At 41.2% G+C, this 16,111-nt stretch overlaps 2 protein-coding genes across 2 annotated transcripts in view; both read left to right on the top strand.

Moving 5' to 3' along the window:
- Positions 1–204: 204 nt before the first annotated feature.
- On the top strand, positions 205–5,831 carry slc3a2a (solute carrier family 3 member 2a). Its single transcript, XM_068713511.1, has 11 exons — positions 205–313; positions 1,209–1,424; positions 1,519–1,703; positions 2,622–2,795; positions 2,961–3,055; positions 3,195–3,331; positions 3,933–4,042; positions 4,262–4,461; positions 4,566–4,643; positions 4,746–4,965; positions 5,065–5,831. Exons 2-11 carry the CDS (start codon positions 1,228–1,230, stop codon positions 5,202–5,204), a joined length of 1,536 nt encoding a protein of 511 aa, XP_068569612.1. The 5' UTR covers positions 205–313; positions 1,209–1,227; the 3' UTR covers positions 5,205–5,831.
- Positions 5,832–10,489: 4,658 nt separating this feature from the next.
- LOC137874649 (uncharacterized) overlaps positions 10,490–16,111 on the top strand; it is a 16,998-nt gene continuing 11,376 nt past the window's right edge. The window contains exon 1 of the mRNA XM_068713508.1: positions 10,490–10,573. The gene's annotated coding sequence lies outside the window, so the exon portion shown is untranslated. The remainder of the gene's footprint in view (positions 10,574–16,111) is intronic.

Raw genomic sequence — 16,111 nt, 5'->3', positions numbered from 1 at the left:
ATTACAGAACAGGCACATTTGACAGAAACGTGGTCCAAATAAGGGGTCTAATAACTTGGAGGTGTGGTATTCAAATTAATTCTAGGAGCATGGGATAACGTCTGTGTGTTTCTCTGAGAGAGAGAGAGAGAGAGAGAGAGAGAGAGAGAGAGAGAGAGAGAGACTATTGGGTCGTCCCCCGGTAGGCGGAGAAACCAGGGCAGCTACAAATACAGACCGGCATCTCCTGCTACTAGATTATCACAGACCAAAGGATTAACGACTGGAAAAGAAAAGGGATACACGGACGGACTTTTCGTTGCTTTTTAAACAGGTAACGTTGAATCTAACGTAACTTCATCGAGTTTTGCGGCCACAGAACAAACTCAACGCGGTGTAACCCTGAATTAAACTGCCGTATAGAGGCATCACCACGATGCCTCGTGTAAAAGCTGATGACGTCGCGATGGGCTTGATTTCATCATCTTTATAGACAGTTGTAGTATATCGTTTTTTGAACGGGGCCGTTGATTGGGTCGTGTCCATTTTTTTACTTGAATCAGCTGTTGATTTCGATAAACAAATTGGGCAGACATTTCATTTGAAGAGTTTTTGTGAAACAAATATTGAAACATTCACGTTCCTGGAACAAAACGGCGGCTAACTATACTTCCTGAGATCCGGTATGTTTTAGACCAAAGTCTAAAACATACCGGATACCTTTTGTTAAAGAAACTAGTCCACTCGCGTTTGAAACGTCGCTTGTTGTTTGTGTTGAAACAGGAAGTTGCCGTTTCTTTTGAGTAATAAAGTCATTAAATACACATCAGCCTGTCTGGCTAAACGCTGTAGCATTTTTTTTTTTTTTTTAAAGTAAATGCATACATTATTTTTGTCACACATTGCAACAAGCTATAGCAATTTTTTTTAAATTTAAATTAGCTTGTTATAGCACTAATTAAATAAATGTAGTAATCCCGTTCAGTTGTGACGGTTACATCGTTTCCTTTGATGTGCCGCTGTTAGTTTGTTGCTGACGGTCGCTCTTTCGTCACTCATGCGATTCAAGTGGTTTTGACAAGTTGAGTCTAGTCTAGTTCCACTGGAAACTAGCTACTATGTGACCAAACGTATAACCAATAATTACCGAAAGAAAAGAGATCAGTCTATTAACATATTCCTCCCCTTCTGTTATCCACCCCGACTGCACACCTCCCATCTCTAAAAAGAAATCCTCTCGATTCCACCATGAGTAAGGACACGGAGGTCGACATGAAGGAAGTGGAGCTCAATGAGCTGGACCCGGAGAAGCAGCCCATGACGGCCGACGGCCAGGCCGCAGGAGGGGAGAAGAACGGCAGCGTCAAGGTGAAGGTCCCCGAGGACGAGGTTACGTTCACCGGCCTGTCCAAGGAGGAGCTGATGAAGGTGGCTGGCACCCCAGGGTAAGAAGAGTTGCTATAAACACCTTTTTATATAAACATAACTGTGACATAAAAAACAGGGGTCATTGTAACTTTTTCTTTCTTTTGTGTCTAGATGGGTGCGAACCCGTTGGGTGCTTCTCGTCCTGTTTTGGCTGGGCTGGCTGGGCATGCTGGCTGGAGCCATAGTGATCATAGTCCAGGCCCCTCGCTGCAAACCCATCCCTGAGATGAACTGGTGGAACGAAGGACCGCTGTACCAGATCAATGATCTTGAAGCTTTCTCTGATGGACTTGCAGGTAGAATACGTTTGTATTTTCAGGGTTAATCTAAGACTTTTAATGGCTTAAACCCTTTCTTGCTGCTGTTTTTTTTTTTTTTTTTTTGCTCGTCCCTACTCCTAAAATATGGATGTGAGATTATCTCTACGGTGTGGTCTGCCCTGTGGTAAGCCACGCTCGTTCACATGGGAGAAGTCTTGTGACAAGGTCTTGAGTTTCCTGAGTTCTGCCGGCCTGTTTCAGCTGGCCAGATACCAAACTGCTGACGAGGCCGACAGCGAGTGACTCAAGGTCTAAAGGACGTAAAAGGCCTACGAGTCATTTCTTTCATATCTCTCCTGCTCAGATTTGAGGTCAAGGTTGAGCAACCCGGTACATTTTTCTTCCAGTAGTTTGCAGAATCAGATAGAAGTAGAAATGTAACTATTTTATTTCAGGCTTTTATTTTATTTTTTTTCTCCAAATGCCACTTAACACAGCAGTCACGATTCTAAGCCTTCGTTTTCCAATTTAGCTTTTTAACCATACATGGTTTTGTTTCGAGGCAGGCAGACAGGAAGGACAGGTTGTTCTGCTGCTCTTAAAGTGAATTACTCTGGAGCACTCGGGTTTCCAACAGGCCTTGGGCAGAATTCCAACAACCACACGTGACTTGGTGGGGTTTTCACATAACGGACCTCCTTGTGCTCGGACTCGACATGGCCAGCAGAGGGTGTGGGTGGGGTTGGGGGGGTGGGGGGAGAATCACTTGCATGCCTTGAGTCAATACCAAGCTAAAAGAGCAGTATTTCTTACTAAACTGTCTCCAAATCTGCCCTCTCTTCCTACCCCCCTTCTGATCCTGCAACCTTTCACACATAAACTCTCTGTTGCCTTTTCACTGATCGTGAACTCCACGCTGACGCTACCTCCCCCGTCTCTCCGTTGGTCTCTAAGGCGTTGAGGCAAAGCTGGACGAAATCAACAAGTTGAAGGTGAAAGGCCTGGTTCTGGGCCCTCTTCACACCGGCCAGCCCGACAAAGTGGAAGCCCTGAATCTTCAAAAGATCGACCCGACCCAAGGAAAAGAGGAAGCTCTGCTCGCTGTGCTGGAAAAGGCCCACAAAAAGGGTAGGTCTTCAAACAACTCATAGCAGTTGTTGTTTGTTTTTAGGTGGAAAAGCTCAAACCAGCATTTATTTTTTTAGGAATCACAAATGTTGGGAGAGCTTCTCAGTTAACAGTAAGCGAGTAGGATGTCATGTTTGATGTTTACTGTTTACTTCTCCTCCTCAGGCATTTCTGTGGTGCTTGACCTGACTCCAAACTACATGGGATCTCCTTCCTGGTTCCGCACTGGTGATGTTGGTGACGTGATGGAGAAAGTCACGGTAGGGTGCACACACGCACGCACACACATTTATCTTCTGTGATCCTTAATTCATTCACTAACTTTGAATCGTGTTAAAGTGAGCCGGTAACTCCACGTCGTCAAACTGTTGTGGCTAAAGCGCTCTCGTTCTCTTCCAGGCCGCCGCAGAGTATTGGATGAATTTAGATGTCGATGGCATCAAGGTATCTGACCTCGCCGTTGCTACCAGCTCTGTCGATTGGGCCAAGCTGCAGTCTGCCGTCCAGAACAACAGCACTGACAACCCGAAGAAGAGGTAACTGTGGCGGAGGTTTTCTCACTTGCTTTTTGTTCTGCAGAAGTAGACGATCTGTGCAGCATTTGTGAGGAGTCGTAATACATTTAGCTATGGCCTGCAGATGTAGAGAACGACTGCACTGTTGCGACATGAATATTCATTTTAATATATTGGAATATTCAGTATTGCCAGCTCAATTTGGCCAACAAAATAAAAATAGCACGATTCCTCCTCAAAATTCAGTCGGAAGAGATTTTTAAAAGATCTTTTTTTGGAAAGGTAATTTTCAGTGAAATGTCAGGACAAATAACCGATGTTTCCTGAGAGAAGGTGGAGATGAAAAGCATTCCAGTGCTGCGGGGGACTGTGGGTGGGGTCAGGGCGATCAACAAGAAAGGCCGTTCCAATGACTCGTTTTACACTTTCTCATGGCAAAGCGACATCTTGTGGAGAGTTTGAGGAACGCCACAATCGACTTTTAAGAAATCTATTTTCATCCGAGGGTGTATTCCAAGATGCCGATCGGAATTCTATGCTATGCCTAGAACAACCTATTGTACTTTCAAAAGCTACAAACCAGTGTCTGCAGTGTAATCTTACCACGTTGTCTTTCTCTCAGGCTGCTGATGGGCGTAGTTGAAGGTATTTCGGCTGCCGGGGTGTCCCGGCTCGTCAACGCGTCGGACGTCGATCTGGTTCTGTCTGACCTGCTCAGCACCAAAAATGGAGGTAGGCTGAAGCGCCTTTGTTATTTCGTCATACTTGCATGCGTGTCGGGTGAACACTATAGCAGAATATTCATTATTTTTCATCTATCCTTATTCTTTGGTTTATTAATCCTGAGCCAATAATAGTGCTGAAACGATTGTCCATCCTTGTGTGAAAACCAGCCGGTTGGTCCAGAACGGCGCATTGCACGAGATAATCATGTTCCTTCTGTATGTGCAGGTGTGGAGCGCATCATGGCCATGGACACCCTCAACTCTCAGCAGATGAGCCTTGGCTGGGGTCTGGGTGCCGCCCAACGCCGCCAGCTGTCCAAACAGGCGAATACTCCGGGCCTGATCCGCCTCTACCAGCTCCTGCTGTTCACCATGCCCGGAACCCCAGTGTTTACCTATGGAGACGAGATCGGCCTCCAGGCAGCCGTAAGCCGCAAAAAACCCCAGATCCGATTACTCAAATGTTTCAGTGACCTGACAGCTGTTACAGGTTGTAACCGTTGTCTCGCCCCTCTTTGTTTCCTTATCAGGGTGATGCATCTCCTAAGATGGTTTGGGACATAGAGAAGGAACCTGTTGAAGGAGCTGTTGTCAACGAAACAGCGGAGGTAAGAGTGTGTTCACAGCGACTGTTGGTGTAGAAAAGGAGTCTTTGAGAAAATACTGATTTCAATGTTTTTAAAATATTTACTCGATTCTCTCATTTCCAGGCTGAGCGGACGGAGCACATCGCCGTAAGGAAGTGGTTCAAATCCCTCAGCGACCTGCGAGGAAAGGAGCGCTCCCTCCTCCACGGAGACTACTACTCTCTCTTCTCCTCCACCTCCTCCCTCTCTTTCCTCCGAGTGTGGGACCAGAGCGAGAGATACATAACGGCCGTCAACTGGGGATCGGCGTCGGAGCTGCTCACACTCAAACTGGCGCCCACAGGCAAGTTCAACAGAAAGATCTCGTTGAGATGTGTCCCGGCCAGTAACGCTCATTAACAGCAGCCGGTTGTTTTTAACACGGTGATCTTTGTTCCTGCAGAAGGAGTGGAGCTGCCAGAGACGGCCACGGTGAAGCTGTCCACTGATGAAGAGCTGGTGGTAGACTCCTCAGTCAGCCTGGACAAAATCACCCTAAAACCCGGACAAGCGATCCTCCTGCAGTTCCCCTATACAGGCTGAAGATGGAGCCAAAGTATAAGGAAAGCTACTGACAGATTAGACTTGTTTTAAAGAAAGACACTACAGTCGGTCCTAATCCTTAGGAATAAAGTGGCATATTCAAAAGATGCAGGATTTTTAAAAAACCTTTTTAAATAGAAAGGACGTTTCAGATTTAGTCAGAAAATAACTTAATTGGGTCGAATTAAATTTGCCGTACAAATGCAGAATGTTGGCCAGTACAAGCTCCGTTCAGTTCTTTTTGTTTTCAAAATGTTTAGAACACAATTGTTTTGTTTTTGTGCGAGGAAAAGACGCAGCCAACTCAGACACTCATGTTCATTTGTGATCTTTTATCGTTGACTATCTGTGCATTGTCCAAAATATGTGAAAGACATTCCATTTTTTTAATTCTGTGGGCATTTCTTTAGCAGTCCTTGTTGTTTTATTTGTCAGAACTTTTAAGATTCTTTTATGAATGAAAATCTGACTTTCTTTCATGGACTTTATTTTAAGTTAACTCTGAACATGTGTGTTGACTCTGTTGGAAGTCTTCTGAGAGTTTTAGTAAACAAAATTGTTGCGAACGGCATCAAGTCCGTCAGGTGAACTGAATTCAAAATGAATAAACGGAAAGTTCTGTACCGACTCCTGCGCACTCCTCGTGTTTTTGTGTTTGACAACATTCTTATAAGAGTGGGTTCTGTGTTTAAAGATGGGTTTTTTTTTTTTGTGCTGAAGATAATATCAAATGAGACGTTCTCGGTACGTACAGGTGTGTGTGTGTGTGTGTGTAAGTGTGTCACAGATGTTAACAGAGGAAGCGCGTCTATATTTAATCAACGTTTTATCGGCTCATTATACTTGACTAGAATGTACGCTGTGCACATAGCTACGGGTTTCTCTAAATGGGTCATACACTGTCTTTAACTACAGTCATACACCTCCATCCTTATGTCACGCTTCAAAAATAGCAGAGAAGATGTGATCGTTTTTAACGCTAAGCGACGTCACCGCTTGTTTCAGCGGTCCCTGAGACCACTCTTGTTAATGTAGTGATTTATAGTCAGGAAGATGAATGACAAATATCTCTTTACGTATTTCCCAGTTGCGTTTATGTATGAATAATTTATCTTGTAAATAAAAGGTGGGATTCACTGGGAAACGTTTTTTTTTCAGAGAAAGTGCATGTGATTGAAAACCTGCCATCTTTCCTCAACATTATTGCTTGACTTTAGTTTAGTAATTTAGCATTAGTTGTTGGGTTCCTATAGAGTAGACCTGTTGAAACATTACACACTGTCTAAAGATGTATGTTTATCCAGAGTGGTGCGAAAGAGAAACAGTTACTGTAAAGCATCACGGTTTTATCCTAATCAACCAACAGTCTGTTGTTTTGCTTTTTACACATTGTCTGACAATCTTAGCTTGACCTGATTTTACAGTTTTACTTCAGAAAAACGCCAGATTATGATACAACTATTAAGTCCCGTATGAACTGGAGCCCAGCCTGATGTCTTTGGCATGCTGTTGACATAAAACAGCAATTCTGATGTTATTCAGCCAATGGAAAAGCAATCAAGTACATTTACTAAAGTACTTTATTTAAGTACAATTTTAAGGTACCTACGTTGCTCTTTAGAGAGTACTATACTAATGTACGTTATCTGGCAGCTGTAGTTATTTTCTATATTATAATTTTTAGATACAAACCAGCGTTTGAGATTTTTCAATGTTGTTGCTCCACCTCGACCAGCTACAACATTAAATTGTCGAGTCACACATTTAGTGATGAAATATCCATTAATATGATGATAATATATCACTCTGAAAGGGTCATTTCTGCCGAATGAGTACTTTTCATTTTGATATAATTTCTATCTATTTCTATCATTTTTTTTTATTTCTTTTGGTTGTGAAAATGTTTTTGTTTAATCTTTAAAGGTGTCTTGTAACCTCATGTCGGATGGGCAAAATTGTGGACCCCGCATGAAATATACAAATCAGCAAACTGTAAACTAACTTTAACAGTGTATTCATGAAATGCTGACATCTTATGCTGTTTTTCAGTTTAGAAAGTGTTCATTTTCTGAACCAGTTTCACTATACCGCCATGGTAATCTACAGTAAACCCGTCAATTTCTCATTCAAAAATCCGAAACCCATCCTTTTGATGAAAATGTCAAACTACTGAAAGTCACGTTAACTCTCAGGGTCTCGGCCCAATACAGAGCCGCCGGGGTGCTGTGGTACCACAGGGGAGGTTTGAAGTTGATGATACCGGGAATCAGAGCCCGACTCGGCACCTCTCTGCGCACCCCCACGCCGCTGCGAAACCCAACCACCGTCTCACCCACCGCCATGCACACTCATGACTGACTCTCAGTCTGAGTCTGACACACACACACACACACACACACACACACACACACACACACACACATTCACCGTTTACATCACGGTGACATGAAGACATGACCTTTCATCAGCTTTCATGGGACGCTGCATAGACCCAAACGTTGTTTTACACTGAAATACAGCAGTGTAATTACTCCAACCTGGCACTTTAAAATGGAAATCCCTGTGAGTGAAAACAAGATACTGTACATTCAGAAAGCACATCACTCCTCTCAATATACGGACGTTAACTTAGCCATTTAATATACCGCCAGGTCTCATATGAAGCGTATGAAAAATATTTCTTTCTACAGCTCATTTTGGTAAGCTTCATATTGATGTTTTGAGACTTGGTCAAGAGTATTTCAGGTCTGAACTTCTAGCCCTCTCCTCTACCACAACACTGGAGAAACAGGTGTGCTCTGAAGGACAAACTTGAGGATTTTAGAAAAGGTTGGTGTTTTTTCTCTAATAAGTTTGAAAGATCATTTTAATTTTACATCAGACGGCTCTTAGAAGATCAGTCCAGAGGGGTGACTGGTTGTGTTTTACTCTCCTGAATTCATCAAACGCATGAAGTTTTCTGTTGATTTTTGGTTTCTTTAGCCAGCTTGAACAATCATATGTTCATTTTGTGTTCTTGTGGGTTCAACGTGTTCTGTGTTCTGTTTAATTGTGTACAGTTTTAATATTCTTGAACAATACCTGGTCTCGGATTTGCTTTGTGGTTATTTAGTTAAACGCAAATGAATTGAGGAACGTATAAAATATCGGCATGAAACTGAAATAGCATAATTAACGTCTTGATTTGGACACAAGGACCTTAAGATCCTTAAGATCAAATGAAGCAATTAACGCAAGAAACTCACCCTCACAGCAATTGTTCAACATTTTGGGGTAAATTGTCATTTGCTTCCTTGTCGAAAGTAAGAGGAGAGCTGAAAGCACTCTCATCTCGAGGCTATAGCTTCCAGCTTGTTAGCTTAGCATAAAGGCTTGAAACAGAGGGAAATAGATAGCTATAGCCTGATCAACTGTTCCTTCTGTCCAATCCACACATCCTCCTCTCCTGCTTACTTATTCTCCTGGAGCCTCAGCTTAAGATATTTTTTTTAACTTAAAAGGCTATGAAAACATACTCTTCTTTCTGGGACATGGATGAGAAGCTTAGCATGAGAAGATGACATCTTAAGCATAAAGACTGGATACAGTTCAACAGCTAGCCTGGCTCAGTCCAAAGGTAACACAATCTGCCCATCAGCACCTCTGAGGCTCACTAATTAACAGACGTTTGCTCGTGGACGGAGCCAGGTTAGTTCTTATTCCCTATTCATAGTCTTATTGTGCTTACTGTAGCATACATAGCAATCCAATTCAATTTGTTTTTTGCATGGCCCAAAATCATAAATTACAAATTTGCCTCAGAGGGCTTTACAATCTGTACACATGCGACATCCTCTTGTCCCGGGACCCTCACAGGAACAGGAAGAAGTCAGACAACAGAGGGATCCCTCTCCAAGGAACACAGAATATACAGAATGAACAACATAACAGAGTTACAACACATTCAATGCATATGACAGAACCACGGCAGGAGGCCGGACCAGGGTCCAGGTATATCCAGGATCCACGGGAACCTGTGAGGCGAGAAAGCACAGAGACTGCGTTATATATTACTGGGTAATATAAAATAGTAATGTGAGTAATAATAAAAGTGATATTAGCAGTGGGAGTCAGCAGGGCCATGGCGGGAGGAAGGACCAGGGTCCAGATGAGACCACGATCTGAGAAACCACAAAGACTCGGGGGAAGAAAGAAAGTCAGTAATGTGCGTTTTATATACAGTATATATATATATATATATATATATATATATAGATAGATATATATCTATCTATATATATACTGTATACATATAGATATATATATATATCTATCTATCTATCTATATATATATATCTACAGATATATATATGTACATATATATCTATATATATATATAGATATATATGTACATATATATATCTATAGATATATATATGTACATATATATATATGTACATATATATCTATATATATATTATAGATATATATATGTACATATATATCTATATAGATATATAGATATATATGTACATATATATCTATATATATATATATAGATATATATGTACATATGTACATATATATCTATATATATATATATATAGATATATATATATATATATTACTCTATTAGCTATGAAAGTTGTATTGATTTTCTCATCTAACTCTCAGCAAGGAATCAAATACATGTTCAATTTCCCCAAAAAACTAGAACAGGACTCCACAACAACAGTGTCCAAGATTGCAAATGTACACTTTACTTTCCAAATTTTCAAAATGATGTGCTGGTTATGAGCAGTGTTCTGTGTGTGTGTGTGTGTGTGTGTGTGTGTGTGTGTGTGTGTGTTGCCCTTTAAATACAAACAGACCAACAGAGACCATAAGAAAAAATGAGGGATAAGAGGGGAGAAAAAAAAACGCTCAAACTGAAAGTGTGTGTATATGTGTGTGTAGTGTGTGTGTGTGTGTGTGTGTGTGTGTGTGTGTGTGTGTGTGTGTGTCTGTATGTGTGAGCGTGAGGTTGAAGCCGCACACTAGGGTGTTTTTCTATTGTTTCCAGCATCACTATGACACAGCTTGTAACACACTCACACACACACACACACACACACACACACACACACACACACACACACACACACACAGTGCCATTATGACAAAGTGGATGAGCGGCTGAAAGATCGGCTGAAAGATCAACTGAAAGAGCGACAGTGGCCGACCATCTCTGGTGAAACTACATCTCTCTCTCTCTCTCTCTCTCTCTCTCTTGTTCGCCGTCTCTCGCTCTCCTCCCCCTTTCTCACACACATGTCTACCTTCCAGCAGACCATACACACACGCACCTCACTGCCACTGGCACGTCTCTCATCGTAATGACAACTTAACAGGTAAGAAGACTATTTAGCCTTACTTTCTGTTTGAGCCCGCTACAAGGCAGGAGCTTTTTGATTTAGCTAAGAGAGAAAGTTTAACCCAACATTAGCATCATTATCTCACCCTACTAAAACACACTTCTTTGTCATCATTTAACAGTTACTTTCATCCAAAGGAGCAATTTTTAAAAAAATAACTTAGGCAGTGAAATTTAAAACTGCAGGTTCATAATGTGCTCCTAATGAATATGTAATAAGTGGGATTGATAAGTCCATGTACAGATGCTACAAAATCATGTTTTCTTTCTATAGACTTGTAGCATGGCAGTGTTTTACCCGCAAACATGTTGGTGTGTACGCCAAATGTGCTCTAACGCAGAGAGGCTTTCTCCATTGTGACCACTGTCTGAAGAGATCATCATGTGATAAAACAGGACCTGGGTACACTTAGATGTATCACAAGGGGATTTGAAGTGTGGGATGAAGCGATGGAGGCCATGTATCTGTTGAGCTTTGCAGAGTGTGTGAATCTACTCTCAGGGAGCGGTGCATTTGTTCCACCTCACTAAAACTAATATAAAATCCCTGAACTTACTTATAAGGGTCAGTTTTTGTCGAAATAGTTTTACATGTTTATTCAACTTTACAGTTATTTTGGAGGCTTTCATTTGTGGTGCAGTTGTACTGTGTAACTGAGGTGTTCATTTGATTCAGTCCATCCGAAAGGATTTAAATGAGTCGGACAAAACACGAGAAGAAGACGTCGTATTGTTGTCGTTTCTATTTTTGACCTCCTTCGAGTGTGTGACCTCCTTTGACATCTGCAGACAGAACGGGGGCAACGACCGCTTATACGTTTTTGACGGCGTCAAGTCAAAACCTCTTCTTCTGTGCCAACAAAGGCCCCGAATGAAAAGACATCTGTTTTGAACATTTACCGACCTGAAAATCAAGGCCCGAAGAAAGAGAACGAAGTCGCTTGCTTGTTGCAGCAGCTGTGTTCATCTTTAAATGGCTTTGGCATCGTTCATGGACTTCCACGCTCTACGTATGTGTGGAAGAAGGAGCGAGACGAGGAAACGGAAGAAGATCGCAGTACATTTCGGGTCTATCCGGAGACGTATTACGATCAAAGACATATTCCACTGTCATTGTTTTATCAAGTTATTGGGGCCTCTGATATACAATGCTTATGTACAATGTTTAAAACACCCCAATGAAATCCCCCCCCCCCCCAAGTACTGCCTCAAGCAGCACAAGCGCCTTTGGCAGCAATGAAATACTTCAGTCTTGATGCTGCAATGGTTCCTCTATCCTCCTTGAAGGACGTGTTTAAGCTCTATTAAGCAGCATTACGGCCGTGGTGTGAACAGCAAATTGAAGTTCTGCCACATGTTCTGGATTGGACTGCGGTCTGAATTTGGCTTTATGTTTCACAGGACTCGCTCTAGAGAAACATCCACCACAGCATGATGCCGCCAAACCATGCGTCAGGGTGGAGATGGCGTGTTGTTATGCTGACGTGCAGCATTTGGCATTTAGTATGATGGGCAAAAAGCTACATTTTAGTCCCATCAGGCCATGAAAACATTTCCTGCTTCAGTTTTTTTCAACTGCGCTTTTTGCTTTGCGAAGAATCGGTGTCTCCCTTCTCAACCATGGCAGCATGTTGTTTCCTCACAGTTGCTTAGGGCCCTTTTAGTGGTCTCCCTCACTCCTTAGCTTGAAAGTGTTCCGATATTCTTCCCCTGATTGGGTAACGTCATCGCTGATGAGCCTTTATGGTGCAGTTTTTGCACCTAAAACCGCTTCTCTTATCGACTTCCAACATTTGATCGCCATTCAAATTAGTACGCAACCTCCGATCAATCGGCTGCACCGGTGATGAATTAGGCATGTTGAAGTAAAGGGGGTGGGTGTTTAATCTGCTTCATATTTAAACTTCATTTTGTTCACTTTGTGTTACATCCAGTGTGATTTAAAGATGCAGGCAATCTATTTTAACTTCATATTTATTTCTTATTTGACTTAAAACTACAACAGTAGGACACCTGTAGTGTAGAACGCTATAATAGAGCGAGGACAGAGGTCAGTTGTATAATGGAAGACATCCGTCTAATTAGCAGCAGGCAGACTTTGTAGAGGTGAGAACAGGTTGATCTTATTTAATATGAATACACAGATTATCGCCTTATCAATGCTCAACAGTTTTCATGAGCGGTGAGGCTAATAACCATATGTTTACGCTACACAGCAAACAAACAAATCCTTCAAATTATTAAGAAATTCTTCTGGGCTGAGTTTGTTGCAGTGCATTCAGATGGATTAACTCTTTCACGTTAAGCATAATATCCTAATTAGTTTGATAATTTGTTGGATTAAGAGAGGCATGGCGCCCTGAAAAAAGGTAAATGACTTTTTACATATTTATTTTCTATTGTAGTAAAGTAGTTTGGAATACCTTTTTTAAATACATGTTTTTGTCAGTGTGACATACAAACACACTGAAACAATTTAAATGTAGTACAGATTTTTTGTTGCTTTTCTTAGTGTAGTGTAGTATTGTGTTTGGGTGCATGTGTGAAAGTGTGTCGTCTAAGTGTGTCATATATACGTATCAATATATGAAAAACTGGAATGTACAGATTGGTCCGAGGAGAAGGAGGAGGAGGTATAAATAATAAATATGTAAATAAATGGTAATAATAATAATATAAATAATGATAATTATAATAAAAAGGAAGGTTTTCTGTCGCTGTCTTTTAACATTAAATACAAAACAAACTCAGTGATCTTCATGGAGAACTGAGTTATGATTATGGGATGGCCCCATGCAGTGAAACTAATAATCGCGCACATCAGAAAGTGTCCAACTCTTGTTTTTCCGTGAACTGTGATTAGGTTTATGTTTAAATAATATAATTAAATCAAGTTTTTCGAGTTGATACATCACAACCAAAATGACAAAAATGTGTTGCAACTTTCAACACTGAAACCAGAGGTTTAATTATACCATAATTCATTTTATTCTAAAGAATGTAAAAATACAATAGCTAATGGCACTTTTTATTTACTCTGTGTTGATCATTAAACTGGCAGTTTAGCCACTCACCACGATTATAATATGTTCAGAAGTGCATCAGCGGCCAATTCATTTGGCAAATAGGAAATATGTTTTTCCAAGCGCAAAAATATAAAAAATACATAATATCATTTTGGTGACATACTGCACATTAAAATCCAAGAGAAAGAAGAAACCTCTAATAGAGATGTCACATTCATTCTGTTTCTATGTTCATAAAATGTGATGAAGACTTCTTTCAGCTCACCTGCAGTTGACCTCTCTGATCTGAATTTGAATCGATTCATGTATTCGAAATTCAGCACTTTGCAATTATGAAATAGAATTGCAATTGTTGTTATTTTCATCCTTGTGTGGAGAAAATACAATAATGGAAAGTATCATACCATCAGTATCACTGTAACTATAACTGTGCTAGCTGTGTGTGTGTGTGTGTGTGTGTGTGTGTGTGTGATCAGATTTAAAGTCACAGACTTTAACCCAATAAATAGAAGGACGTGATCATAAAGTTGCCATTCATTTGTACTGTACTTATCCACATAGCAAGATGCAGCAGAACATGTAACGTTCCTTTTAAATAAGATTGTGTATAGATTGTTTTGTCACTCTCAAACCGAGCTTGATGACTTTCTCAGGTGACTCATGGGTCATGTGAGAAAACAGCTTTGGACCGTTTTAATCGATCACTTTGTTTTTAGCTGCAGCTTGAACACCGTTGTCTCTTTTGCACTGGGCTTCCACAGGAACGCATACCCAGCTTTAGGCACATTTTATAAAACGTGCATTGATAAATAAAAGTCCATATTGTCCAAATTGACAACATTAGAATGTCCCTTGATATCAGCCGTGGAACCAAACTGTGTTGCAGTTGCTGTATTCCATCATTTTATTCAGGTGGGCCCTCCTGTGGTGAACACAATTGATTTTACATGAAAGAGGCCTGCAGCAGTCTTAAGAAGTGCAGCATTGCAGTCACATGTGTGCACAGCGGGGTCTCCGAACATTCTTTTGGCCTGTGATCTTGTTTTAGATGCAAACGCTCCTGTCAAGCTGTCATGTGATTTTCAGGCTCGTATTTACTCCTTTGTGAGAGCATCAAACGCATTTAAAAGTGAAAAAGGCTCCAAATATTCATTTCTATCACATCAAAATATCAATTTGGCCGTTTTAGAACTCTCCTGCAGCTCTTTCTGAGCTCGGCGTCTTTGCTTATGTTTGCATGTGTTTACGACTGAAATACTGATCCTGAATAACCAAAAAGCACCAGACACAGAATGGGATTTTTACTGCACTGAAGCTTTGCGAATGTACACAAAAAAACTTCCGCACACACACTTTTCTTTCACAAATGGGGGTCATTTTGAAATACTGTCTTTGGGGTAAATCTATTAGCTTTAAATGTTTGTGTAAAATGACATTAAAGGACAAAGAACCTTTTTAAACATGATTTCTTTCACCTGCTTCTTGTGTGAAGAGCAGTTTGGTAGCAGTTGCACCTCTGTGTGTTCAGTATTTCACATACACCGTCACGCTGTTTAGGTGACGCTACATGCTTCCTTGTATACCATCTGTTACACCTAAAGTGTTAACCATCATACATAATAACAGGGTTATTGTTATGTTGAGTCATATGCTAATAGTCGGCAATGCTAACCTCAGCAAAATAGCCGGTTTCTCCGTGTTTTACGATACACATTGATTTTTTTTTAAATTTGTCCCTCATCCTTTCGGTTACTCTCTTCCCGCCAAACGGCACTTCTTTTCTCAGTGACGAAAGACAGACGGAGAGGCCGCTCGGAGAAAAAAAAAAAATTCCAGAAGCGCTTCTCTCGTTCCCCCTCCTCTGCTCCCGCTGCTTTTTATGGTGAATTTGAGAGAAAACCAGAGAAGCGTCTCCCCCGTACACACTCCTCCGCACTCTCCTTCCATCCTCTCGCATCCTTTCGTTCACACGTTTCTTTATCCGCCCCGGTTTCTCAAGGCTACAAACACACATGTGGGGAAATGCGAACACGCAGGAGACACAGGCAAATATAGCAGAGCATGTCTGAATCAGTGGTAGAAAGAAGGTTGCATGGGCTGAGTTTTAGATATTTTACCAAAAAGTCAATAGACTGTAGACTTTTGAAGGCTAAGCTGAACTCCCTATTGGGTGCAGAAGCCGTGCAAGAACGCATTTGAAGATGTTTTTATTTCTTCTTTCCTTTAATCCTGTCATTTATTTTTCTTCCCCGCAACTAATTATCAAATATCTTGAAAGCACTAATTTGTAATGAGAAAGATTAAAGCAGACGTCAAATTCCATGTTTGGTGAGCACCAACGACGTAAAAAGAGTCTCGGAAATACTCCGTGTTGATTCCCTTTCGCTGTACATTTTTCAGGAATCTCACTAATTGTGGTAAAACTCTGGCGCAGCAGAATCTCACTCCCCGCTGTTAGAAAACCGCATGTCGTTTGGCTGCAAGTGTAA

The sequence above is a fragment of the Cebidichthys violaceus genome, unplaced genomic scaffold, assembly GCF_023349555.1.
Source record: "Cebidichthys violaceus isolate CVI_PGR_0920_01 unplaced genomic scaffold, fCebVio1.0.p SCAF_19, whole genome shotgun sequence".
Taxonomy (NCBI): Eukaryota; Metazoa; Chordata; class Actinopteri; order Perciformes; family Stichaeidae; genus Cebidichthys; species Cebidichthys violaceus.
This window is presented reverse-complemented; position numbering and strand designations above follow the sequence as displayed.

Coding starts and splice junctions, on each gene's coding strand:
- slc3a2a (XM_068713511.1), top strand. CDS start 1,228: ATGAGTAAGGACACGGAGGTCGACATGAAGGAAGTGGAGCTCAATGAG. Junction 3,056..3,194: donor ACGTGATGGAGAAAGTCACG/GTAGGGTGCACA, acceptor GTTCTCTTCCAG/GCCGCCGCAGAGTATTGGAT. Junction 4,043..4,261: donor GCTCAGCACCAAAAATGGAG/GTAGGCTGAAGC, acceptor CTGTATGTGCAG/GTGTGGAGCGCATCATGGCC.